Source organism: Myxine glutinosa, chromosome 1, assembly GCF_964187855.1.
Source record: "Myxine glutinosa chromosome 1, kmMyxGlut1.1, whole genome shotgun sequence".
Lineage (NCBI taxonomy): Eukaryota > Metazoa > Chordata > Myxini > Myxiniformes > Myxinidae > Myxine > Myxine glutinosa.
Genome location: NC_136261.1, coordinates 178,342,496 through 178,368,053, shown reverse-complemented (window position 1 = coordinate 178,368,053; position 25,558 = coordinate 178,342,496). Strand labels below are relative to the sequence as shown.

Genomic DNA, 25,558 nt, shown 5'->3' with positions numbered 1-25,558 from the left:
TCTTATCTGTGCATGCGCATTGCGCATATCAAGGTTCAGGGTTGATCGAGTAAGCGTGGGGAAGGGCCTGGCCTTGTCAAACTACGATGGCATTTGTTGAGTACGAGAAAACACGCTCTTCGAGAGTATCTGTAAATATTTAACTGTATAAATGAACTGGAGAAACAAATTATAACAAAGGATTCTGCACCAAGTGAAACTCCAGTCATTGCCATTGAGAGAGGCCCAGCTGAGAAATACACACCGTCTGAATAATTATTATAATATTTGAGTTGATGATGTTCTACGACTGATTTACAAATGTTGTAGTACAAACTTTATAGACGTGCTCACCAGCGGCATATTGAGGGTGTCTGGAATAAATAAATAAGAATTTTAATAACATAATTGTTCCCCCTCCACCCCCTACTTCCACCTCTTCCCAAATCCCCAACCCCAGTAGCCATAGGTAATACCAATAGGGCATAGACATAAGTAAACTAGGATCTTTATATTTAAATATCAATTAATTGACCATTCACCACTCCAGGCAATGCAGTATGCCAAAACAAAGATGAAAGGAACACTAAATGTCATTTCAAATATTTATGAAACTAGGAGGCCCATTGGTCCTTTGGGGACTTTTGGGTGTTTGGGGACTTTTGAGTCATCAGGGTCATCTGGGTTTTTTGGGTACTCTGGGACTTTTTGTTCATCAGGACTTTTTGGTCATCTGGGTCCTCGGGGACTTTTGGGTTGTCAGGGACTTTTGGGTTATCAAGGACTTTTGGTTCATCGTGGACTTTTGGGTCTTCGTGGACCTTTGGGTCATCAAGGACTTTTGGGTCATCTGGATCCTCGGGGACTTTTGGGTCATCAGGGATTTTTGGGTCCTTGGGGACTTATTGTTCCTCACAGACTTTTGGGTCATCTGGGTGTTTTGGGTCAAGGGTCTTTTGGGTCCTTTTGGGTCATGTGGTCTTTTGGGTCAATGTGATGCACCACGCCGTAACCCGGGTTGCCCCGTGATTTTAAATCATTTTACATAATTAATTAATCTATTTTAGGGGGAGTGTAACACGGGTTTGTGTGATAGGAAAATCCTTTGTGACACAAACTTCTTCCATTTAAAAATTATGGAGGCCACTGTGCTCTTGGGAACCTTCAATGCAATAGAATTTTTTTTGTAGGCTTCCCCAGATCTGTGCGTCGACACAATCCTGTCTCTGAGCTCTGCAGGCAGTTCCTTCGACCTCATGGCTTGGTTTTTGCTCTGATATGCATTGTCAGCTGTGAGACCTTACATAGACAGGTGTGTGCCTTTCCAAATCATGTCCAATCAATTGAATTTACCACAGATGGACTCCAATCAAGGTGTAGAAACATCTCAAAGATGATCAAGAGAAATGGGAGGCACTTGAGCTAAATTTCAAGTGTCATAGCAAAGAGTATGAATACTTATGTTAATGTGATATTTCAGTTTTTTTCTTTTTAATAAATTTGCAAAACTTTCTTAAATCCTGTTTTCTCTTTGTCATTATGGGGTATTGAGTGCAGATTGATGAGGGAAAAAATGAATTTAAACGATTACAGCATAAGGCTGCAACATAACAAAATGTGAAAAAAGTGAAGGGGTATGAATACTTTCTGAATGCACTGTACCTTAACATGAATTTCCCCATATATGACTATGACTTTGTTGCAACAAATGACCCTAAAATGAGTGTCCACGAGGACACAGAGAAATTGATTGACATGGTTGAAGGTTCCATGGAAAAAAACTTTAAAGCTTGTTCTTTTGGCGACCTAAAAATACATATCGTGCCCGTGTCCGAAGGAAGCGGTACAGTTTGGCATTTTTAGTATGAAATAGGCAAAGCCAAGAAATGAATGAAACCCTTTCGTTTTACACTTTAGTACCCTTCAGAATCACCCTTTAGAACCCATCAGAATTACCCTTTAGAACCCATTAGAATTACCCTTTCGAACCCATCAGAATCACCCTTTTGAACCCCTTATAATTAAATAGTGTGGGTTGGAAAGGTTCTTCTTCATTTTTACGGACAGACATAGCCAAATATTGAAGCAGTTTTACTGCTTAAAAAGAGCATCACATGAGTAAAATCCAACAACAGCTGTTTGAAAAGTTGCACATAATTTTGGCCCACCCTGTGTATTATCTGGGTGGTGGTTGAACAGTTAAGGTGGTTGGCTTCGCATCTTCATATCCTGAAATCAAACCGCAGTTGTGCCAAAAGTAATATCAGGTGGGTTGGCTCAGCCTGTTCATCCTGAGGTCGGCAAAATGAGCACCAGGTTGATGGAAAATGGAGTATCCTGTGTTGGAGTGGTGACATGTTCAAAGTTGTGCCACCTCGCCAATGAAACTTCCATGACAGCCTCACGTGCTTCGTGGGATGACGAGGATCACACATCCATCTATATTTATATTAGGCAATCAATGCAAGGCTTAAATTATATCGTTATTAAGATAGAGATTTTGCAAGTTGTGCATAAAACAAGTTCCACAACCAAAATTCAGTCATTTTTTGTTTGAATTGCTCTGTTCCCCTCTCCTGGCTCCAATCTTTAACCTTTTACCCCAATGTTTTTCCCCTTTCCTCTTTCTTGTGGATTGCAGATTAATTTGGCTCAATCTTGCAGAATCCCAACGCCGAGCATATGCCACCAAGTATCCTGAGTTGCTCAACTGGGTCAATAATGTTCCTCAGGTGGAGGAGGGTATCCCCAAGACACTAGAAGAAACCAAAACTGCCATTGAAAAAGAAGAGGTACTTAAATATATATATGGAGGTAGGCACACTCACCTCTGAGCTTTCTCGCCTGGGTTTGAATCTCGGCCCTGCTATAAACTGTCATTCGGTGTTTCACAGCTACTGTGATCCATCCATGTGTGCGCCGTCCTCCGGATGGACGTTAAACTAAGAATCACATCTGCCTGCATTAGTTGGTGGACTTGACTTGACCATAACCTTCATCACCCATGATGTACCAATGTTTTTGTTTAAGGAATTAAAAAATTGGGGTCTGAGGAGGTCTTTGAGGTTGGGGAAGGAGGTGGGGAGTTGCCCCCCTCCCGCCCTCAAAAATAGGTATTTTTTTGGTTTGTTTGTTTAAAATCTTATGATTTTGTTAATATGATTCTTCATGCTGCCCTGTCTTCCAGCAACCATTGAAATTGGTTTAAAATACCTAGAGTCAGTGTTGTATACTGTTTATTCTACCAGGTGAGCACCAGGGGTATTGCCCCGATGTTTATTATATATATGAGTGAGGTACTAAGCATGGGTGGGAGGCCAAAAGCAAACAGACAATGCGGAAACGCCGAATGCCAAATCAAAAACCAATAAATTCCACATTCCTGTACCACCTTCAGTCGAACGTCAGGCATGGACAGCCGGTACACTTGCTGTATCTTGATATGATCAGATGATGCAACAATGAATATTACTTCCTTAGAGTTTGATTTTCGTTTACAATCAAACAGAGAGAACCTTCATGTACTTCAATTTGGTGACTATTCGAACATCGGATCCATCTACCCTTGACTGACTGTACAGGATATCACAGCCTGCCATGTTCCATGCTTGGCAAGTGAGAACTACCTGATCCACAAATCTGGCAATGTACCGACCTTACCCTCTATCGTCGACCGCCATGCTGACCACCGGAGTGCTGCACATTCCGACCAAGGGAGTGCTGCACATTCCTCCCTCAAAACGCAGCGCCACTCAGCTCCGTTCTGTGTCTGAACCAGTGTCATTCCCAGCTGCATCCTCTATTTCAAATCCAGTTCCGAGTCTTCACGAGCTCTCCTCCTCTCTTTGGCACCCCTCTTTTCTCTGTCACCACAGCAAGTCCATATTCCAAAAGAAGATAATCCAACTTTAGTTTTGCATGCAGAAGATGGGAGCGACGTTTTTTTCCACGCCATCCCTACTGAGAGAGCACTACCGTTCTCTCTGATTACTTTCTGATCAGTGAAGGAACTATTTTTTTGGAGCTTTCAGTTTTTGGACTTTAGTTTGAATTGGTATCTCGCAGATCATGGACATTGCATTTTGTATGAATCTTGAAGGATTGCATTGTTATGAACACTTGGTTGTAGGAGGCCACGCATTAGTGAGTGGTGGCTTTTCTTCACGACTACAACCTTTAGAACTGCCTAATCCAAAACAAGCCCGTCCAAAGTGACCATTATCATGAAATGTAGAAACAGGGTTTATCACGGAAGAAAGGCATCTTGAATGAGATAATTAGAAAACCACAGTGACATCCACTGTACACTTCAGAGAGAAGGCTTCTGGTTTCTTTGCTGGCTTCCAGAAGATGTTGGACTAGTGGGCAATGTGCAACAATGAGAACAGAAATTGTGTGAAAGCATGTGATAATAATTAAAATATCAAAATTACTCTGTGGTGCATAAATGAGGGCAAGGAAAGGAGGGTTACCTTCTTCCATCTAATTGGAAGTCAGATAACATCACCTTCATCAACCATCCTTGATGCTTACATATGGCGTGAACAAACATAACTTCCACGTCACTGTGAAGCTGTGTTGGGTGCTTTCGTTTGAACCTCCACTTAAAATTAGTGAAATGAAACATTTTGGAAATTTCGAATTGTTCTCATTCAGATTTCAACATCACTGCAATGTACTGCATATTAATTATCAAGTTGTTTCAACCTTCTTAATCTCAGAAGAAGAAGATTTATTATACGGGCTGCCACGGGGTGGCACTACACGACACACATTTACAAAGAGAGAATTGGGGTCTTCTCCCCTCCACCAGATTTGCTACCCAGACACAATCCATACTTGGTAGATAACAACTTGATACTTGTGTTTGCACAGATAACAACGACAGGTGTTGCTTTATCTATAAACTCCCAATTTTTTTGACAGAAACTGGTGGCAGAAATCGACAAAATGAAACCCCAGCTGGAACTATTCCAAAAGACTGGGCAAGATGTGATCAAATCCATCAAGGTGAGGGCTCTACCATATGATATGTCACTTTACCTTGCAATATATCATTTGCTGGTTTTCTATTGTCTGAAACCCCCTATTAGCCTCTTTAAAAAGCATTTTGTGGCTTTCATTCAATATTCTGAGTTGTTTTACCTTATTTGAGGACTCAAAGATATCTGCTGAGATATTCCCACTTGATTGAACTGCCCATACCTGTACAGATGTCTCCGAATAAGTAATGGAGCTGGTAGGATGGTCCAGAGGTATGCATACACCTCTGACCTGCCTCGTCTGTGTTTCAATATTGGCCCAGCTATAAACTGGCCTTCTGGTGTTTCCCCCGTGTCATGTATGAAGCTGCAAATATTCACCGTTGTATCCCTTACACCGTGACCGCGGGTTTATTTCCGTTTTTCTGGAAGTTACTGCCCATCTCGGATGGCGCTGCGGTGAATCATGCCTGTATCGGGAGAGTCAAAAACGTGTGCTACAATCGATCGTAGTCTGTCGAGATACCTTACTAGGCAACGAGGATAAACATCTTGACCATGACTTCTTTCGGCCATATCGATGACTTTGACCCTCATGAGGGAGATTTTGATGCGTATTCCGAGCGGTTGTCTTTCTACTTCGAGGCGAACGGCATCGCGACCGAAGCCCGGATGAAGGCCGTCTTCCTGTCCGTTTGCGGGGCTGAGAGGTTCACACTCGTTAAAAACCTGACTCGTCCTCGGACAATCCAGGAGCTCACATACGCAGAGCTCAAGGCTGCTTTGAAGGAACATTGTAATCCATCCCCTTCAGTCATCCTGTGTCGGTTTAATTTTTACATGTGCAGACAGCATCAAGGTCAGTCGATCGCAGACTTCATTGCATGGTTAAAAACCTGACTCGTCCTCGGACAATCCAGGAGCTCACATACACAGAGCTCAAGGCCGCTTTGAAGGAACATTGTAATCCATCCCCTTCAGTCATCCTGTGTCGGTTTAATTTTTACATGTGCAGACAGCATCAAGGTCAGTCGATCACAGACTTCATTGCACACCTCAAAAAACTGTCACATCTGTGTGAGTTTGGGGACACGATTGATGACATGCTCCGTGATTTGCTGGTGGTTGGCATGTCCGATGACCGCACTCGTAGACGCCTGCTTGCTGAGAGAAGACTGACGTTCCAAAATGACAGAGACACCGCCATTTCCATGGAAAGTGCTAAACGCAACGCTACAAGCAACTACAGGTGAACTCGCTCGTCTGGTACCAGCCCTGCTGTGAATCAGTTGGATCATGGTCAGCCAAAACGTTGGAACAGGGCTCCTCGTCAGAAGCCAGTGCAGTCTCAAACACACAACAAATGTTTTCGGTGCAACGGACAACACCCTCTGGAGACGTGTCGGTTCAAAGATGCAACCTGCCATTTCTGTTCGAAAACTGGACATATTGCTCCAGCTTGCATCACTCGCAAATTGGGAAAAGGGAAAGCTGCTGACAAGAAGATTCATCAGTTTATCGGTTCAGAGGAACCTGAGTTTGACCAGGTGATTTCTGTTTCCGACAACTCAGAATCGTGTGACCTGTTTCATATTGTTTCTCACCATAAGCGGGACCCTCTTCTTGCCACTGTTGTCGACAATCGACCATTGCAAATGGAGGTCGACACTGGTGCGGCCGTCTCGCTCATCAGCCATGCTGTTTTCACAAACCTGTGGAGTAATGCTGACCGACCCCATCTGAAACCTACTACCTATGGACTCTCCACCTATACAGGTGAGAAGATTGTTCTCTGCGGTACATGTGACGTCACGGTGGGCTACGATAACCGCTAGTTTCACCTACCCCTGATCGTCATTCCTGGAAAGGGCCCTTCCTTACTCGGCAGGAGCTGGTTGAGCATAATTCAACTGAAGTGGAAAAGCATTCATCAACTCCGGGCAGCCAACGTTTCTCCTACCGCAGCATACACACTCAAAAATGTGCTGGATACGAACCCAGATGTATTCAAGGATGAGCTTGGAACCTTGAAAGGACATACGGCTAAACTCAGTGTTGACCGGGATGCCAATCCTATATTTTTCAGAGCTCGCCCAGTCCCTTTCACCCTGCGGGAGCGGATTGACAAGGAACTGAATCATCTTGAAAATCTGGGCATCATTGAGCAAATCCAGTATGCTGAATGGGCGGCGCCCATCGTTCCGGTCATAAAATCGGACCAGTCCACCCGCATATGTGGAGATTATAAAATGACCGTGAACAAGTGTTCTTCATTGGATAAATATCCAATCCCGAGGATCGAAGACCTCTATGCTCGTCTCACGGGAGGCAAGACTTTTACAAAACTCGATCTCAAATCCGCCTATCTACAGCTCCGTTTGGATGAGAATTTGAAACAGTATTTTACCATCAACACACATGGTGGGTTGTACAGGTACCACCGACTCAGTTTTGGAGTGAAATCTGCACCTGGAATTTATCAGCGTGTCATGGACAGTTTGTTTGCTGCCGATCTCAATGTAGTTTGTCACCAGGATGATATTCTGGTTACTGGTCATATGGACGCGGAACATCTGCAAAACCGAGTTCTGAAGAAGATTTCGGACTCCGGCCTACGTTTGCGTCGAGATAAGTGCAAGTTTATGGTGCCATCAGTCATGTACCTGGGTCATACAATTGATGCCGAGGGTCTACACCCGACAGATGAGAAAGTCCGAGCTATCAAGGATGCTCCGGCTCCACGAGACGTAACCGAATTGAAGTCATACCTCGGTTTGCTTCAGTTCTATGGTCGTTACATCCCGAATGTGACCGACGTTTTGGGCCCCCTTTATCGGCTTTTGAGGAAAGGAGTTTTCTGGAGCTGGGGGTCCACTGAACAATCAGCATTCCAGATCTGAGGATCTGCTCAAATCGTCCAATGTTCTCGTTCATTTTGATCCAGAGAAGGATCTTGTGCTGACACGCGATGCCTGCCGGTATGGAGTGGGGAGTGTATTATCACACGTGATGCCTGATGGTACGAAAGGACCTGTTGCATTTGCATCCAGAACATTCTCCCCGGCAGAGAAGAACTATTCCCAACTTGACAAGGAAGGATTGGGAATCGTTTTCGGCATCAGCAAATTTCGCCAGTACCTTCCCTGGACATCATTTCACGATACGCACTGATCACAAGCTGCTGATCAGTCTGTTTGGTCCAACTAAGGCGACATCTGACACACTACCGCCCAGGATCATCCACTGGTCCCGGTTTCTCGCTGCTTATGACTGCACCATATTGTTGCGGATCTCAACGTCGGCCTTTCCCCTTACCAAGGGGGGATTAGTCCCCTTGTCTTTTACTAGCCGACATAATCCGGGGCTATGACGTTCCTTCCGGTCAGCGTTGAGTAGGGTCGTAGGCCGAATTCCTAATACCTAATTACCAACGCCTCCCAGGAAGCAAGGAAATAACCCCGCCCGAATCACGGTTGTTGTGGAAACGCTGAGCGATAGCGAGCCGTGATCCGAGCTGTTAACAGGAACTAAACCTGATCTGAGCGGTTCCAAATCGTGCCACGCTTACCCAATGGAGGAAAGGACTGATACGGTCGAATTTGGAAGAAACAAGGAAGAACAATTGGCTTATTAATAATTTGTACAGGATGGAGGAGAAGAACACAGTGAAGCTTATACAGTCTTAACTTATCCCATGACACGGGCCCGTTTCACTCTCAGGCACACTCACACGGGGATGTAGAAGGTCAGGGTGATGGTCCAGGGATGATGGCGTCCAGGCAGTCGCTCCGGTTCCCGACTCGTACCGTGAAGCAGATGGTCAGAGCAGCAGAAGTTCCCCGCGGGTCGTTTACGTGGAGCGGACAGTTACAGGGCGAAAGGCACGCCTGGCTGGCGGTTACTGGCGACCACGGCCGCGTACGTATTAAATGCACTGGCGCTATACGCGCTCTCAATACCGCTCAGTAGGCGCTCCCTAATGCAAGTTCAATAGCATACGTGCTCTTTCAAAGCGCGTATCCACCGCAGTCCTCTTCCAATGTGCTTTCCTCACGAGGCCTCTTTGCACAATCACGTCACATAAGTCCTCCGCTTCGAACAGTCCTTCTGCGAGAGTCCTTTGGTGACGAGTCCTTTTTACCAAGCGTGATTCCTTCAGTCCTTTTAGCACAGTCACGTCGCATAAGTCCTCTTGCATGAGCGCTGTTGCGTAAGTCGTTGGTAGCAAGTCCTTTTTACCAAGCGCGATTCCTTCAGTCCTGTACAAGGGCTTTGTGCGCGCGTATATATAGCGCCGCCCAGCGAACCATCTGGAATTTGCCAGCCGCACACTTACCACGCCCCTCACGCCCTTTCACCCGAGCCCTGGTTGGTTGTTGGCTCTTACCGTCTCGCTGCCGCTCCCCGACCTCAACGCCGGCTCCACCCTCTCTCAGGCCTACCTCGTGTCATTTGGCTGGTTTTGAGCGAAAACCCTTGCCAGCAGCGAATGCTGCTGGCAAAGGAGGTGGATTAGCCGAATCAGGGCGCGGGATGGATGCTGCCCAACGAGGTCGATTTGGAGGGTGGAGGCAAAATGAACGGGACCTAAACTTATTTATTTTACACAACGCAGGTATCACAATTGGAAATGGCCTTATTCTCACATATACTATGACATAACTAATGTTCTAAGGTGGCCTACGTGTTGCTTGTGGATTAACTATGCGGGCAAACCTTTAACCTTTAATGATCGTATATGTACATTCTCAGAACCGCAACAATATGTTATAAGCCCGGTTCGTCTATCACAAATGCAGATGCCATGAGTCGGTTACCCCTTCCAGAATCCGTTGATGATTTGCCTACACCAGGATCCATTATCGCACTGATGGATCATCTGGAAGATTGTGCTGTCGACGCCGGCCAGATCCGCACTCATACTCGATGAGACCCCATTCTGTCCAGGCTGTACAGCTTGGATGGCATTTGCTACCTGAGGGTGACCCAGCTTTTGCGGCTTTTAAAGCACGTAAAAACGAACTCAGCGTGGAAAATGGTTGCCTTATCTGGGGATGTCGTGCCATGATCCCGGAAAATCTGCGTTCCAGGGTCATGGATGAAATCCATGACTGTCACCCCGGGATTGTGAAGATGAAGTCACTCGCCAGAAACTATGTGTGGTGGCCGAATCTTGATGCTGATATCGAACATCATGTTCGACATTGTTACCCCTGCCAGAGCACCCGGAATACACCTGTGAAAGCGCCACTGCATCCCTGAGAATGGCCCAGCGAACCGTGGCATCGCCTACATCTCGATTATGCCGGGCCTATTAACGGCAGCATGATTCTAATAATTACAGATGCGCACACAAAATGGATCGATGCCTATGTGACGCATGGTACTACGTCAGCCATTGTCATCGAAAGACTCAGACGCTGTTTTGCCACTCATGGTCTGCCCAGGATGATCGGGAGTGATAACGGTTCGTGTTTTTCCATTTCCGGGTTTGCCGAGTTCACATGTTGGAACGGCATCAAACATAGGTTTGTCGGCCCACATCACCAGGCTTCAAATGGCTTGGCCGAACGATCCGTGGGAATCATCAAATCCGGACTGCAGAAACTTCAGGAGGGAAACCTGGAAACAAAGCTTTCTCGTCTCCTGTTCAAATACCGCATCACGCCACAATCAACAACCGGTGCAGCTCCGTCTGAGTTATTGATGAAACGACACTTGAGATCGACACTTGACAATCTCAAACCAGACATATCAGCAAATGTTTATCAGAGCCAGCTTAATCAAAAGTTGGTGCAGGATAAGTCGTCCAACAATCGCTGTATCAACCTCGGAGATCCAGTGTTTGCCCGAAATTTTGGTGCAGGTGCGACATGGCTACCGGGGGACATCACCGAGAAGCCAGACCCACTGTCCTGCGTGATTCGCCTGCAGGACGGCCGTGAAATTCGTCGACATCAGGACCACATAACCTACCGTCACTGTCAGTCGATAGAGCCTGCAGCATCGTCACAGTCAAAACAACAGTTTGACCCGCCACTGCCGGAGATCGTCGTGGCCGCTCCAGCCTGCTCGGATGCCCCGAAAACCTCTGCGAACGCTACACCCTTCGTGGAGACCAAAGGAATCACCTCGGACTCTGTGTCCACTGGTACACCGCGACGCTCAATGTGTGAGAGAAAAGCACCCGACCGTTTGAATCCTTGAACATGTTCTATTTTCACGTTGACATATGTTCTATTTTCACGTTGACACATGTTCTATTTTCACGATGACACACGTTCTATTCTCACGGTGACACATGTTCTATTTTCACGTATTTTCATTATTCTCATAATCGTTTGCACACATACAGTCACGTGAAAAAGTAAGTACACCCCATGTAAAGTTTTGACTTTTTCAACATATTTCAACATACAGCTATTTGATCTTCATTTCAACAATATTGATAGATAAAGGTGATATAATATAACAAATATCATGAAACATTTACATTTTGTAGTCCATTGTATAATTTAAATAAACATAAATGCAAATTTCGCATGTGGAAAAAGTAAGTACACCCTTGGCTCTAATTGGTGGTATTGCCCCCTTTGGCAAAAACAACCTCAAGTAGGCATTTCTTATAACTGTCTACCTGTCTTTGACATCGACTGGGAGAAATTTTTGCCCACACCTCCATGCAGAATTCTTTCAGCTGTGCGATGTTTGAGGGGTTTCTTGCATGCACAGCTCGTTTCAAAACCCCCCACAACATCTCGATGTGATTTAGATCCGGGCTTTGACTTGGCCATTCCAGAACCCTCCATTTCTTACTTTTCAGCCATTCCTTGGTGGATTTACTGGTATGTTTCGGGTCATTGTCATGTTGCAAGGTCCACCTTCGGTTGAGCTTCAACTTTCCGACAGATGGCCTCACATTATCCTCAAGCACCCTCTGGTACAATGAAGAATTCATCGTGGATTCTATGATGGTGAGCTGCCCAGGCCCTGATGCAGCAAAGCTGCCCCAAACCATAATATTTCCACCACCATGCTTTACAGTTAGTATTGGGTTCTTGTGGTCAAATGCTATCTTTGGTTTTCGCCAAACATGTCTAATGGTACTTTGGAGAAACAGCTCTACCTTTGACTCATCTGTCCAAGGCACATTGTTCCAGAAGTGCTGGTCTTTGCCTAGGTGTTCATTGGCAAACTTTAGTCTTGCCCTGATGTTCTTTCTGGACAGCAAAGGTTTCCTCAGGGCACACCTCCCATGTAGATCAAATTTGTGCAGCCTCTTTCTAATGGTAGACTCGTGCACTTTGACATCAACAGTGGCAAGAGCTACCTGTAGGTCCCGTGATGACATTCTGGGGTTCTCCGAGACTTCTTTCAGCATCTTGCGGTCTGCTCTCGGGCTGAACTTGCTGGGGCAGCCTGGCCTGAACAAATTGGCAGTTGTTTGGAATCTTCTCCACTTGTAGATGATCTTCCGGACAGTCGAATGATTGATTTCAATTTGTTTGGACATCTTTTTAAATCCCTTCCCAGACCCGTTCGGCATCTATAACCTTCTTTCTGAAGGCCTCAGAGAGCTCTTTTGATCTAGGCATAGTGACCAAACTAAATGTCTGAGGCTGAAATAAGACAGGTTCCTCCAAGATCCTCTCTAACGATGTTCTAATCATTTGCACCTGAGCTGGTGCACCTGATTCTAATTTTAGGTATATGAAATAGTGATAAATGTAGGGGTGTACTTACTTTTTCCACATGCGAAATTTGCATTTATGTTTATTTAAATTATACAATGGACTACAAATTGTAAATGTTTCATGATATTTGTTATATTATATCACCTTTATCTATCAATATTGTTGAAATGAAGATCAAATAGCTGTATGTTGAAATATGTTGAAAAAGTCAAAACTTTACATGGGGTGTACTTACTTTTTCACGTGACTGTATTTTCACATGTTTTGGAAATGTTGCTTTTGAAATGTCAATTTTGGAAATCTCGCATGTATTGCTCTTGATAATTTTGGACTTAAAGGGGCGGATGTCGTGTATGAAGCTGAAAATATTCACCGTTGTATCCCTTACACAGTGACCGCAGATTTATTTCCGTTTTTCCGGAAGTTACGGCCCAGCTTGGATGGCGCTGCGGTGTATCGGGAGAGTCAATAAACGTGTGCTACAATCGATCATCGCCTGCCGAGATACCTTACACCCCGGCAGGGTGATGTATCAATGTGTGTCGTGTCTTGCACGGATGTTAAACTGGGGATCCCCTCTGCCAGCATTAGTTTGTGGGGATTAAAAATCCCATGGCGTTCTTTGTGAAGAGCAGGTGACCTCTATCCCTGGCATCCAGGCAAAAATTGCAAGGTCCTGTTCCAACCTACAGGGGGTCACTGCATCAGCAGTACAGCTGCACCTCAACTCAATAATGCTACCTGCAGCTACATACTGCATCTTAAGAAGAAGAAGAAGCAATGTATCTATTTTGGTTTATAAATGAAAATTTGTTGCTGTTACTTATCCCTGCCATGTTTCAGGCTCCACCATAGAACTTTGGTCCTTGGTGAGTGATTCGGTGCCACGATATTTTATTGCATGTCAGAGGCCTAACTGTACTTTGGAGAGAAGGAATTCCAAATTTTGCCACCATTATGGTGAAAACCTGACAAAACTTTGTCCAAAGACACCATGAGATCTTTAATGTCGACCAGCAGTACAGGCTGGCAGATGAGTCCCCAATTTGATATCCCATTTAAGGAATGGTTGACCTTTTTGATGCAACACCTTGCCTGCGAAGCACCAATCTGGCAGCTAACAGTCAAATCAAGAATCTAACCCAGACTAAATGATATCAACACAGCTACCCCTTCTCGTGTCCAACGCTCTGCTCCAGCAGTCCTCCTCTATTAATGGGCTCAGTGTCAGCATCTTCAACATTCTCTCCTGGCAGCCTCGCACATTCAACATCACCAAATCTGCCTCCAAGAAACTTGGTTTTCTTTTCAGAGCTCGCAAGTACTTCAATTCCCATAAGCCTCTCACCCTCTACAAAACCCTCTACAAATCCTGTCAGACCGGTGATAAAATACTACTCCCATGTCTGCAGTGGCTCTCCTCAGTGAAAGACATGAAAGCCCGCTTGGAGTTTGCAAAAACGTACCTAAAGGACTCAGACTGTGAGAAACAAGATTCTGTGGTCTGGTGAAACCAAGATTGAACTGTTTGGCTTCCGTCTGCCCACTCTGCCATAAAGCCCAGATCGGTGGGGTGTTGCAGTGATGGGTTTTTTGTAGGCTTCCCCAGATCTGTGCCTCGACACAATCCTGTCTCTGAGCTCTGCAGGCAGTTCCTTCGACCTCATGGCTTGGTTTTTGCTCTGATATGCATCGTCACCTGTGAGATCTTATATAGACAGGTGTGTGCCTTTCCAAATCATGTCCAATCAATTGAATTTACCACAGGTGGACTCCAATCAAGGTGTAGAAATATCTCAAAGATGATCAAGAGAAATGGGAGGCACCTGAGCTAAATTTCAAGTTTCATAACAAAGGGTATGAATACTTATGTCAATGTGATATTTCAGTTTTTTATTTTTAATAAACTCGCAAAACTTTCTAAAATCCTGTTTTCTCTTTGTCATTATGGGGTATTGAGTGCAGATTGATGAGGGAAAAAATGAATTTAAACGATTTCAGCATAAGGCTGCAACATAACAAAATGTGAAAAACGTGAACGGGTCTGAATACTTTCTGAATGCACTGTATCTCTACCTGGTTATTATTAGGAGATGTTGTACACCATTATGCTACAGGAGCAGCAGGAAGTATTTCAGGTCATATTGTTTTCTTGAATATAATTTATATTATTAATACAATACTCTCTTTTTTTTTTTGGAATATTGCATTCTTTGGAAGGAAATAGTTTGTGATACAATGAAGTTTCCTGCCCTCTGATGTTTTTAGCACTACGAGAAGGCAGCTGAGCGATACAAAATAGTGGTGGAAACTACTTCAAATACACAATCGCCCCTCACGCTGAAGGGTGCTCCCTCTCAGGCTGATCGCATTTCTGAGGAGGTTCGGAACACTCATTCGTCACTGCAAACATTGAATGTACTTCACATCGTATTGTTAACTTTTCATGCAGAGTAATTCAATGGTGGTGTGCTTATGTTTTGTTATCTTGTGTGTCTTTAACCCATGACTCAATGGGATTCCTTTGGGGGGATTGCAAATCTAAAGGAGAGAGAATTGTAGAAGGGTAGGAACCGGTTCTTAGTGGATGTGGATGGAGTAAGGCTCAGCTGTGGAAATGGGAGAGAACATGAGTTGGTGGTGGTCGGCAAACTTGAAATACTGTATGGAAGAGCTCGAGCAAACAGGAACTGATGGTAAATGTGATATAAAACAGGTGAAACATCATGTCTCACATTTCAATAAAACCAAGTTCTCTCCTGAGCAATCCATTGTTTATACAATAGGCCAGCGTTGTTTGTTGATTATCCTCAATGAGAGCATTTTCATGCAAAACAAAACACAAGGTTCGATGTCAGCAGGGAGTTTTGAACAATTGTTAATTTTTCATCTATTTTGGAACGACAAAGCAACGTTTAGTGTGAAAGACAACACTCCGGTCGTAGCATCATAAAGTAGGCCGTCCTCTGGAGTGGATGTTAAGCTTAATGTCTCAAACGTACACTTGTTTGTAAAAGTTCAAGAGGTTACAGTTTCTTCGAACAACCAAGATAGAATACCAACACAGATTTTGTTAACAGAGGAGGAAATGGAAGTTTATGGCATGAAAGTTATAACTCAGACCTTTAGATTTGTGATATTTCATGGTGTGGACACAATTAACTTTTATCGAAAGAAGGAAACACATCGTTTTTTATGGTTAAAACAATTGCATGTTGGTTTAACAAGATAACTTATAAAACGAAGTAAATAAATGACTAAATGAGCCACTTCGGCCCAATTTTGGAGCATTGACATTATCGGTTTGTGTTTTATACCAACAGCTCAACAGACCTGTGAAACTTTGATGTTGCGAAACACAATTTAAAAAAAATTACAATGATGTGCTACTAACTGGTATTGCATTCTCTTTTGCTTTCAGGAAAAAGAGATTGTGAAGAAATTCGTCAAAACAAATGTGTCACATGAGCAGAGGCTGGCATACCTCGAAAGCCTGATACCCGTATTTGAGGTTTGTGGTATCAGTGTTACAAAGCATAGATTGTGACATAGTTTGATGTTATTATGGTGATTAGTTGTTTTTGACAGAGATTATACTATCCAGCCAAATAATACCCAACACCTGCTTTGTTGGTGTGTGATGTTTCTCAAAACACAAACCCACCCTTTCCATCTTTTTGTTTCCAGGAACTGCAGCAAAATCCCACAGAGGAAGAACCACAAAACGAAAATGCTGGAGAGGTGGAGGAAATGGCTGAAAAAGCTGAAGACACTGATGTTCGAGAACCTTCAATGGAGGCTACTGATGAACCAGTTGATGCAGGCGTCCAAGCATTGACAAATGATAACGATATTCTCACGGCCCTAACCACTCTGAAGAAGCAGTATAATCAAGAAAGAGAAAGCAGAAGGGAAACTGAGGGGAAATTAAATGACTTGCAAGAAAAGATTGACGACTTTAAGCAAAGCTTGGATACTGTGGAAGAGGACATTGAACCTGGAGATGATGTGGACGAGGAACTCTCATTAGCAGGTATTGATAAATTGCTTGAAGAGGAAATAGTTGCAGTCAGTGATCCTACAATGCCTATAGACACAAAAGATGTGCAGCCTAGCAAGGAAACACCAACAGCTGAACCAGGTTATAAAGATATGCTGGAAAATTTAAAAAAACAGCTTGCGGAGGAAAGGAGGATACGAGAGGAGACTGACAAACACATCCTCAAGCTATTGCAAGACACGGAGAACGCCAGATTGCAGAGCCCAACAGAAACACCAAATGCTGCTGGCATTGTTCAAACGATCGAGCCAAAAGCACAAACTGCTTTGGAGAAGGAAGTAGAAGATCTGCGGCAACAGCTGCAGGAAGAGAAGTGGAAAAATGAAGATGCAGACAGGGAGATCCGAATGCTGCGTCTTGATATCATAGACCTTGGGAGTAAGGCAAGCACACAGCCCATTTCCAGAAATGCAAAGGAGGAAGGGTCACGTCTTTTGAAGCTGCTTGAGGAAGAGAAGCGCAAAGGCCAAGAGGCCGAAGATAAACTTCGAGCTATCTCTAAGACACAGCCTGCAGCATTACTGCCGGGTACACAACCAGGCAAGGATATAGCACAGCTCAAAGATGAAGATCGAAACACATTGTGGCAGGAGCTTGTTGAAGAGTCTCAGAAACGAAGAGAGGCAGAAAATGAGATTGGTAAGTTGCAGATTCAAGTTGCAATGATGGACAGCACATTGGCAGCTGAGAGGGCACATACGCATGCAGATGTAATGGAAGCTTGCAACAAATGTGAGGACCTTGAAGTGAAACTGGACGACATGAGGCAAAACACAGTGGAGGACATAAATAAAACAAAAAAGATGCTGCGAGATGCACTAACAATGGCACCGTCTTCAGGTGAGGACCAGCAAATAGCCCAAATAACTATGTTGCTTGAGGAAGAGATAAGACTTCGCAAGATGAAAGAGGATGAGGTGGCCCGGCAAGTGTCCAAGCAACAGGGCTTGCAGTCACAGATTGATCAGCTCCAAAAGGCTCTGGGTCGCTCTGGAAAGGCTTTAAAAATGAAGGAGGAGGAGGTAAGCAAGTTTATGGATCAGCTGGCCAACACCACGCAGAAGGTTGCAGCTCAACACAAGGAGAAATCACAGTCTCACATGAAGCAGCGTGTGAAAGTGATAGACCCAGACACAGGCCGAGAGCTCACACCAGCGCAGGCCTATCAGGAAGATCTTATTGACTGGAAAACTTTTTGCCAACTGCAAGGACAGGAATGCGACTGGGAAGAGGTAACAATTACAGGCCCGGAAGGAATGAGTACTATGTTGCACGATAGGAAATCAGGCAACCGGATCAATGTGGCCGAAGCCATTCACAAAGGTTTGGGCACCCACGCGGATTTGGATCGGTACCGTGCTGGTAATATTACCATTGTCGAGTTGGCCACCAAACTATCAGGACACTCAGGAGCCAAAAACCCAGATGGTACCCCAGCAGTTGAGGAAACCCTTCCTGTATCTGGTGTAATAGATGTGGGAACAGGTCAGCGTTTGCCGATACGTGTGGCTCATAGCCGTGGTCTGCTGGAGTCAAATACAGCACACCGGTTGTTGCAAGCACAAGCTGCCACCGGAGGCATTGTCGATGTGGCCAATGGGCGACGCCTATCACTGCAGCAAGCAGCTGAACGTGGCCTCATTAACTGGTCATCCATCGCACATCTGTCAACAGCTCAAAAGGCTTACACTGGTTTTGAAGATCCATTCCTGTCGGGTGGACGATTGTCAGTGACGGGTGCACTGCGGCGTGGCAAGGTGACACGTGTCGATGCCTTGCATTTCCTTGAGGCACAGCACTTGACAGGTGGCCTCGTTGAACCAAACCACATCGGTCGAGTACCGCTACATCATGCCCTCAACACGGGACTCATCGATCGAGAGCTTGCAGAAGAGCTGGGAGATCGAGCTAGCCATCCACAAGATATTGTGGATCCTGGGAGCAATGAGCATGTCAACTATGCACAGCTACTTGCACGTTGCTCTATTGAAAACTACACAAAAATGCCACTCATTCCAACAAAGATCCCTCCGTGCAGTCCAGTTTACCATCGTTAGGTCGAAGCTTATGCTGCACAAGTTGTCGGCTGAGGCATGCCACTAACGTTTGTAGCTTGGCTGCACTGCAAAAAAAAAATGTTTCATCGCTTTTAGCATTGGCAATGTGAGTTTTGCCAAATTTCTGCCCTGGCTCAGCATGTGAGGAGCACTGTGCCTTGGAAGCATGCTGCACTCCATAAAGGTTCTAGATAAATTGATATTGTGATAAAATTTGAATTAAGATTAATGCACGTCCATAAACCACTGCGGATATATTTTAAAGCACTGGATGTGTTTTGTGGAGGTTGTGGAAGTAAGTGACGTGAACCAGGCAAATATTTCTTCTGCTTGTATTTTGAACCGTCTCCGGCCTTTGTTTGCAAGGTGTCGCTTTTGGCAAAGCCCGGGCCTTTATGACCAGCTTTTCAGCATGAATCATAGTGGTCCTCTCTGGTTGATATTTTTCAGACGTAAATTTATATTAGAATGAATAACTAGTCTCACTATTGAAGGTGAGTGTCAAACTACAGCGGACAGGTAGAACAATGGATGAAATAAACAGGATGTTGAACGAGGTATGCTAACCACCATGGGAAGCAAGGAGAAGCTGTTTCAGGTGTTAGGTCAGGTGTTTCAGGTGCAGGTCAGGTGTTTGAGAGCAGGGAGTGATTGGTATGTGCAAATTTACTCGCTGATAAATAAATGATGGTTGTTTCCTTAATATGTGGTGGTGAATATCCTCAAACCTGAAGGAGGATGTTGAAGTAGCATTTTTGAGAAACAAGAAGCTGGTGGTACCCATCTCTGCAGATCAAGATTCAAAGCACCCATTGCAAGTGAACCCACAGCAGCATCAGACGTGATACATATTCTTACTTACCGAAGCACGAAATTCCTCGTGGTGCAAAGTTGCAAGTTCGAATGATCTACACATCAACGTGAAAGTGCCATGGGGGGGACCTTTTTCCATTTCATGGAAAAGTCAACATTCGTTTGAAATATGAGGAGACAATATAAAATATTATCGCCAATGACCCTGAAAGCCTTGGAGTGATGAATGTGATTCAGATTGGCAAATAATAAATGATCGCTGTTTTGCCTGAACTTTTTACCAAGTGCATTGGTTATTTTTGTGTTGCTGAATATTCTTACACAACATTCACTGTCGACAAAATAACAAAGTTTGACCAGAGTACAAAACAAAAATCAAGTTTAACTTTTCGTCTTTTTTCCTCCTCACAAGGTCTAACGTGTAATCTCAGCGAGTTGGCCGAGTTGCCTGGTCTGCATTATGTTCCTGATTAAGATAGGACAGGATTTAAACAGAGCAGCTTCAGAAGTCATGAAGGGATCGTTTCTGTGTGTGCAGCTTTTACATGGGGACTGAAAATGCGTTTCTCTGCTTTATCTGGACGAAATCGGCTGCAAATTTCAAAAGGAAATGCTTTGTACGTCGAGGTAATATGTTCCAAGGTACAAATTTCCAAGGTGTAGTCCTCATGGTCCAAAGTTGCAAACTCAAGTGATCTTCACATAAACGTGCAAGTGCCATGGAGGGAATGTTTTTCCATTTCATGGAAAAGTCAATATTCGTTTAAAATATGAGACTATTTAAAGCAATGAGTTGAAGTCGAGCCACGTGGACGTTTTAACTTTCAATAAACCATGTTTATCATATCGTTTCAGTTTGTATAATTGGGACGTACACTTTTTTTTTTGTATACTGAATCGAGGCTCATGAAAGAGCTAACATTTCTTTCACAAACAAATCAACCAGACAAACAAAATATATAAAAAGAGGGAGCGGAAGACAAGATGGGGAGAGAAGGGGAAGCACACAACCATAACATTTGAGAGCAGGGAAATGTGTGGGAGGGAGAGGGCTTGGGGGGAGGAGGCGTGGGAAGGGGGGGGGGTGGGAGAAGTATAAAACACAAGGACACCAAGGACATCCAGGACAGAAGTTGGTATTTCAAAAAGGTGGATTTGGGGTGAAATTAGCGGGGGTAGAAAGATCAAGGTTTTGGATGGGGGAAGATAAGAGATGGTGGTGAACAGCTGTTTTAAAGACCTGGAGGGTGGAGTGGGATTGAAGAGAGTGAGGGAGTTTGTTCCAGAGGCGGGAGAAAAGAGGGATGAAGGAGTGAAGGTGAGCAGAGAGTCTTGATTTTGGCAGTTTAACCATAAGAGGGTTGCAGGCAGATCTTGTGCAACCTTTAGGAATATTTGGGGGACAGAGCCCAGAGAGAGCTGGGGGGGGGGCAAGGCCAGAGAGGAGTCGGTAGAAGATGGAAAGACCACCAACCTGCCTGCGGTGAGTGAGTGAAAGGCCCTTGAAGTTAGCTTCATCGCGGGAGATTCTAATGATCCTGAATGCTTTGGTTTCAACAGCGTGAAGAAGAGCTAGGTGTGAGGCAGGAGCACCAGCCCAGAGGGGAGAGCAGTATTCCATTGAGCTGCAGATGAAAGCCTTGTATGTGGGGAGGAGCTCAGATGTGCCAAGGAAGGACTTCGCACGACGGAGGATGCCCAGTCGGCGACTGGCTTTGGAGGCCAGATTTGAAATGTGGTTTTCCCAGGAAAGATCATGGCAGATAGTGAGACCCAAAAGCTTGAGTGACAGAACTTCTTTGAGAGGATTATTCAGAAAGTGGATGGGAGGGTTGTCCAGTCGGTCTTTTCGGAGAGACATCGTAAGAGTGTGAGATTTGTCAGGATTGAAAGACATGTTCCACTTGTTTGCCCAGTCTGTGATTTTGTCCAGGTCTGCAGAGAGCGAGGAGGCTGCAGACTGCCGATCTGAGGGATGAGGAATGGAGCGACAGAGAGTAGAGTCATCAAAGAGATAGAGAGGATTTTCAAGAGAGTCAGAGAGATGATTGATGAAGACCAGAAAAAGCTCAGGGCCCAGAACACTGCCTTGGGGAACTCCAGCCTGAACAGGAAGAGATCAGAGAACCCCATTCAGGGCCACACGTTGACTACGACTAGAGAGGAAGTCCACCAGCCATGCATGGAGATTTCCATGGATACTGTTAGGGAACTTTTAACTGAACCCTAAAAGAAATTTCTTAAGATGAGTCTCAGACTCAAGGAACTCAGACTCGTCTATTCAAGCCAAGGTTTATTCCAACTTTAGAGAGAACTTGTTACACAAAATATAACCAAGATATGACGCGTCGCTTGGTTGAAGACTTCTTCCTTCTCTTCTCGCCTCTCTCGTCCTGTTTCCTCTTCTCTCGGAGCATTCTCCTTAAGTAGACCTCTGTTACTTTGATGTCGTGAGATTGAAATTTAGAGATCAACACAGAACTTAGTCGACTCCGTCTTCTTGGCACCAAAAGCCCATCTGGTTTCTATTCTACAGTCACTGAAAGCTTTACATAAGATACTATCGCAGGCAAAGGAGGAGAAACCATGGTCTTATCCCCTATATGTCTGACCTGCACAATCTCACTACTTGATTAATGCACTCACCCTGGGCTTGAGTCAACACTCAGCGCTGGGGCTCTCCACTTAAGGGCAGAAAACTATTTACAGATGTCCCCTTATCGCTTCGGTTCCACTCCCAAGGCCTTGCTCACGCTGCCGAGCCTTGAAAGCACATTCTGGTTTGTAAATACTAATTTAACAATGGGCCAAAACTTGTCTTTCCATATCCTTTACAATTCTTCCATAATCCCTCATTTTTTAAATTTTGTTAAATTAAACAATTAATTTAAACAACTACCTATTAAATATTCAAACCACAAATTTAGTAATCCAATTTTCATACATAAAGCATACACCGTCATCCTGGAAGAATCTGATCACAAAACATTTCTTTGTTCGTTGACTCTTTCCATATTGATAATGCAGTTCATTTCATTTGCATCACAAATATCTCTGCAAACAAAACTTCACCGTTACCAAAACACAACAATTTCAATTCATCATTTTAAAAACAATAAAACATCTGCAACATTTGGCAATACGTTTTGCTTCAAAACAAATGTTGACTTTGCGTTTGAAAAGAAGAGGCTGAACACTTGTGTTTGAAATTCAAGTATGAAACATTTTCTTCTGATGTCTTCATAGCACCGACACTATTTCATGTAGGGTTCCGCTGTTGTGATAGCTGAGCGGAGTCATAGACTGACCCTGCTCTGCATGTAGCATCCTTGCCACTCTTGCTGTGAGCCATAGTAGATTTGAACAAGGCCTTCATCCAGTTGTAGTCGACTTGCCTCCTCACTCATCATGAGTGGGCAGCAAGTATTGATGTGATGTTGGTTGACCAGAAAGATGTGGAACAGAGATGCCAGATGGATCCACAATGATGTTAGGAACATGGTGTTCAAGTTGTCCATGGTCAATACCAGGAGAAACCAGGAGAACCGTGCACAGCTGTTGTGGAGGAAAGCACAGCCGTCCACTTGCAGCTCCACGCTGGTTCCCCGGATGTTGGCGGAGTAATGACACACGTCACCGCATCCAGTAGAAGTCGCAGACAAGATGTCGTCGTCCCGCAATTGCTGACGTGATGAATGTTCGAGGCATTCGAACAAAAGTAAGTGATCGCCTTTCTTCCATATGTTGCAGTGTGATCCAGGCACATGGTCACATAAATTTTCCTTGGTGAACGTAAGCATCCGTCTCCAATTTTACAAAGGAGAATGTCTTCATCGTTCTTTGAGAAGGAGGGTGTATGCCAAGATTAACTTCATTTTTTCCCACAAATTTTCTTTCTCGAACTTCTTCCCAATTCCGTTATCACTCCATTTGAGATGTGATCTGGTTTTATCCTTTACTCAGCCACATCTAAATCTGCTCTCCACACACACTGAATCAGATAGGGTACATCTTAACATGAAATCACCATATTTTAACTAATCATGTATTTCTTATAACAGTTTCACATTCAACAATTTGTTGTTTTCCTTAAAACATTCAAAAAAGTTATATTCATTTGTATGCTTCACAAATAATATTCAAATCAGGTTTTTTTTGTTTTTTTTAGCCGCGTCGCAGACGCTGCTCATAGAGTGCACCCTGTTCTTCTTCTTCCTCTTCTTGTTCTTCTTCTTCTTGTTGTTCTTGCAGAGAAGACAAAACCTCAAAGCTCCACCCATTCTGGGAACCATAGCACCACCCATTTTGGGAGAGGCTTCATATAAACAAATATCCACCATTTTATTAACTCGCATAGCTTTGAGGCCTGTTTTGTAGGCCCGTGGTGTCTTCCTCTCTCACACAGTTTTATTTCAAATCAAATTCGAAATATCATTTCATTTTTCACAGTCGCTAACATAGTTTTAGACTCGGTTGAAAAAAAACGGGAAGAAAATCTGATGAAAGTTTCCCTTTATAGAACGAAATGAATTCTCAAAGGCCTGTAACTTCAAGTCCATTGAGATATATTTTTTTTAAATCGCGGCATGGTCAGTCATACACCGCCCGAAATAACAGACGGGAAAATGCCGAGATATATTTAAAATTCGTCCATTTGATGACAATCGTCACGATGAAATATTTAATTTATACGTCGTCACAATAATGTGGAGAGAGGAGCATAGCTTCGTTCACGTGTCGCCACTTACGGGAAATTGCTGAGATATATATTTTTTAAATCGCGGCATGGTCAGTCGACACCGCCTGAAATAACAGATGGGAAAATGCCGAGATATATTAAAAATTCGTCCATTTGATGACAATCGTCACGATGAAATATTTAATTTATACGTCGTTACAATAATGTGGAGAGAGGAGCATAGCTTCGTTCACGTGTCGCCACTTACGGGAAATTGCCGAGATATATATTTTTTAAATCGCGGCATGGTCAGTCATACACCGCCTGAAATAACAGATGGGAAAATGCCGAGATATATTTAAAATTCGTCCATTTGATGACAATCGTCACGATGAAATATTTAATTTATACGTCGTCACAATAATGTGGAGAGAGGAGCATAGCTTCGTTCACGTGTCGCCACACACGGGAAATTGCCGAGATATCTATTTTTTAAAATCGCGGCATGGTCAGTCATACACTGCCTGAAATAACAGACGGGAAAATGCCGAGATATATTAAAAATTCGTCGCCACACACGGGAAATTGCCGAGATATATTTTCACTTTGCACAAAAATAACATCAAGTAATCGAATCAATAGGAATGTCCTGTGCCTATAACATCGACGTTATAGGCACAGCTGCATCTAGGCATTGTGTAACATCGACGCGGCTTTTGTTTTAATTAAAACTTTTTGTACTTGTTAAACTAAGAATAGCATTTTAAAATTGCTTTCAGATTAATATAGTTTGAAAAATTAAACTCATGCAGTTATTTTAACACTACTCAAAGAAAATAAATGCATTAATAATGAGTGTATATGATTAAAATCACAAACAGGAATATCTAATTCCCAACAAATTATGCTAACAAACAAACTATGCATAATGTATTATTATCATAGTCCTCCCTACTTTTTTTTTTCTTTTCTATTCAACAGTGTGTAACTCATGGTGATAAGAGTTCACTGATCTTGTAAAACTGACACAATTCATAACATTTTCTTTCTGCCATTATCTTAACTCTACTGTACTCATTTACAACATTACTTAATTCAATCTTTTTTAGCTCCACATTCATGTCATCATAAAAAGTCTTTCTATTTTGGGTCCATATTTGTTTCTGTTCTCATCAACATCCTATGGTTTATCAATTTGTTCCAAAACACTGCAACCAAAGGTTTTAACCAAGGCTCTACCAAACTATTTCCAATTTGAACTCAAAATGCTAGTGAAACAACAATTCGAAGAATTA

At 43.7% G+C, this 25,558-nt stretch overlaps 1 protein-coding gene across 1 annotated transcript in view; it reads left to right on the top strand.

The window, feature by feature from the left end:
- Window positions 1-19,865, top strand: part of LOC137431444 (periplakin) — a 135,082-nt gene extending 115,217 nt beyond the window's left edge. The window contains exons 18-22 of the mRNA XM_068122769.2: window positions 2,621-2,771; window positions 4,906-4,989; window positions 14,924-15,037; window positions 16,077-16,166; window positions 16,343-19,865. Of these exons, the coding sequence (XP_067978870.2) occupies window positions 2,621-2,771; window positions 4,906-4,989; window positions 14,924-15,037; window positions 16,077-16,166; window positions 16,343-18,772 (2,869 nt within the window). The 3' untranslated portion in view covers window positions 18,773-19,865. The remainder of the gene's footprint in view (window positions 1-2,620; window positions 2,772-4,905; window positions 4,990-14,923; window positions 15,038-16,076; window positions 16,167-16,342) is intronic.
- Window positions 19,866-25,558: the final 5,693 nt, after the last annotated feature.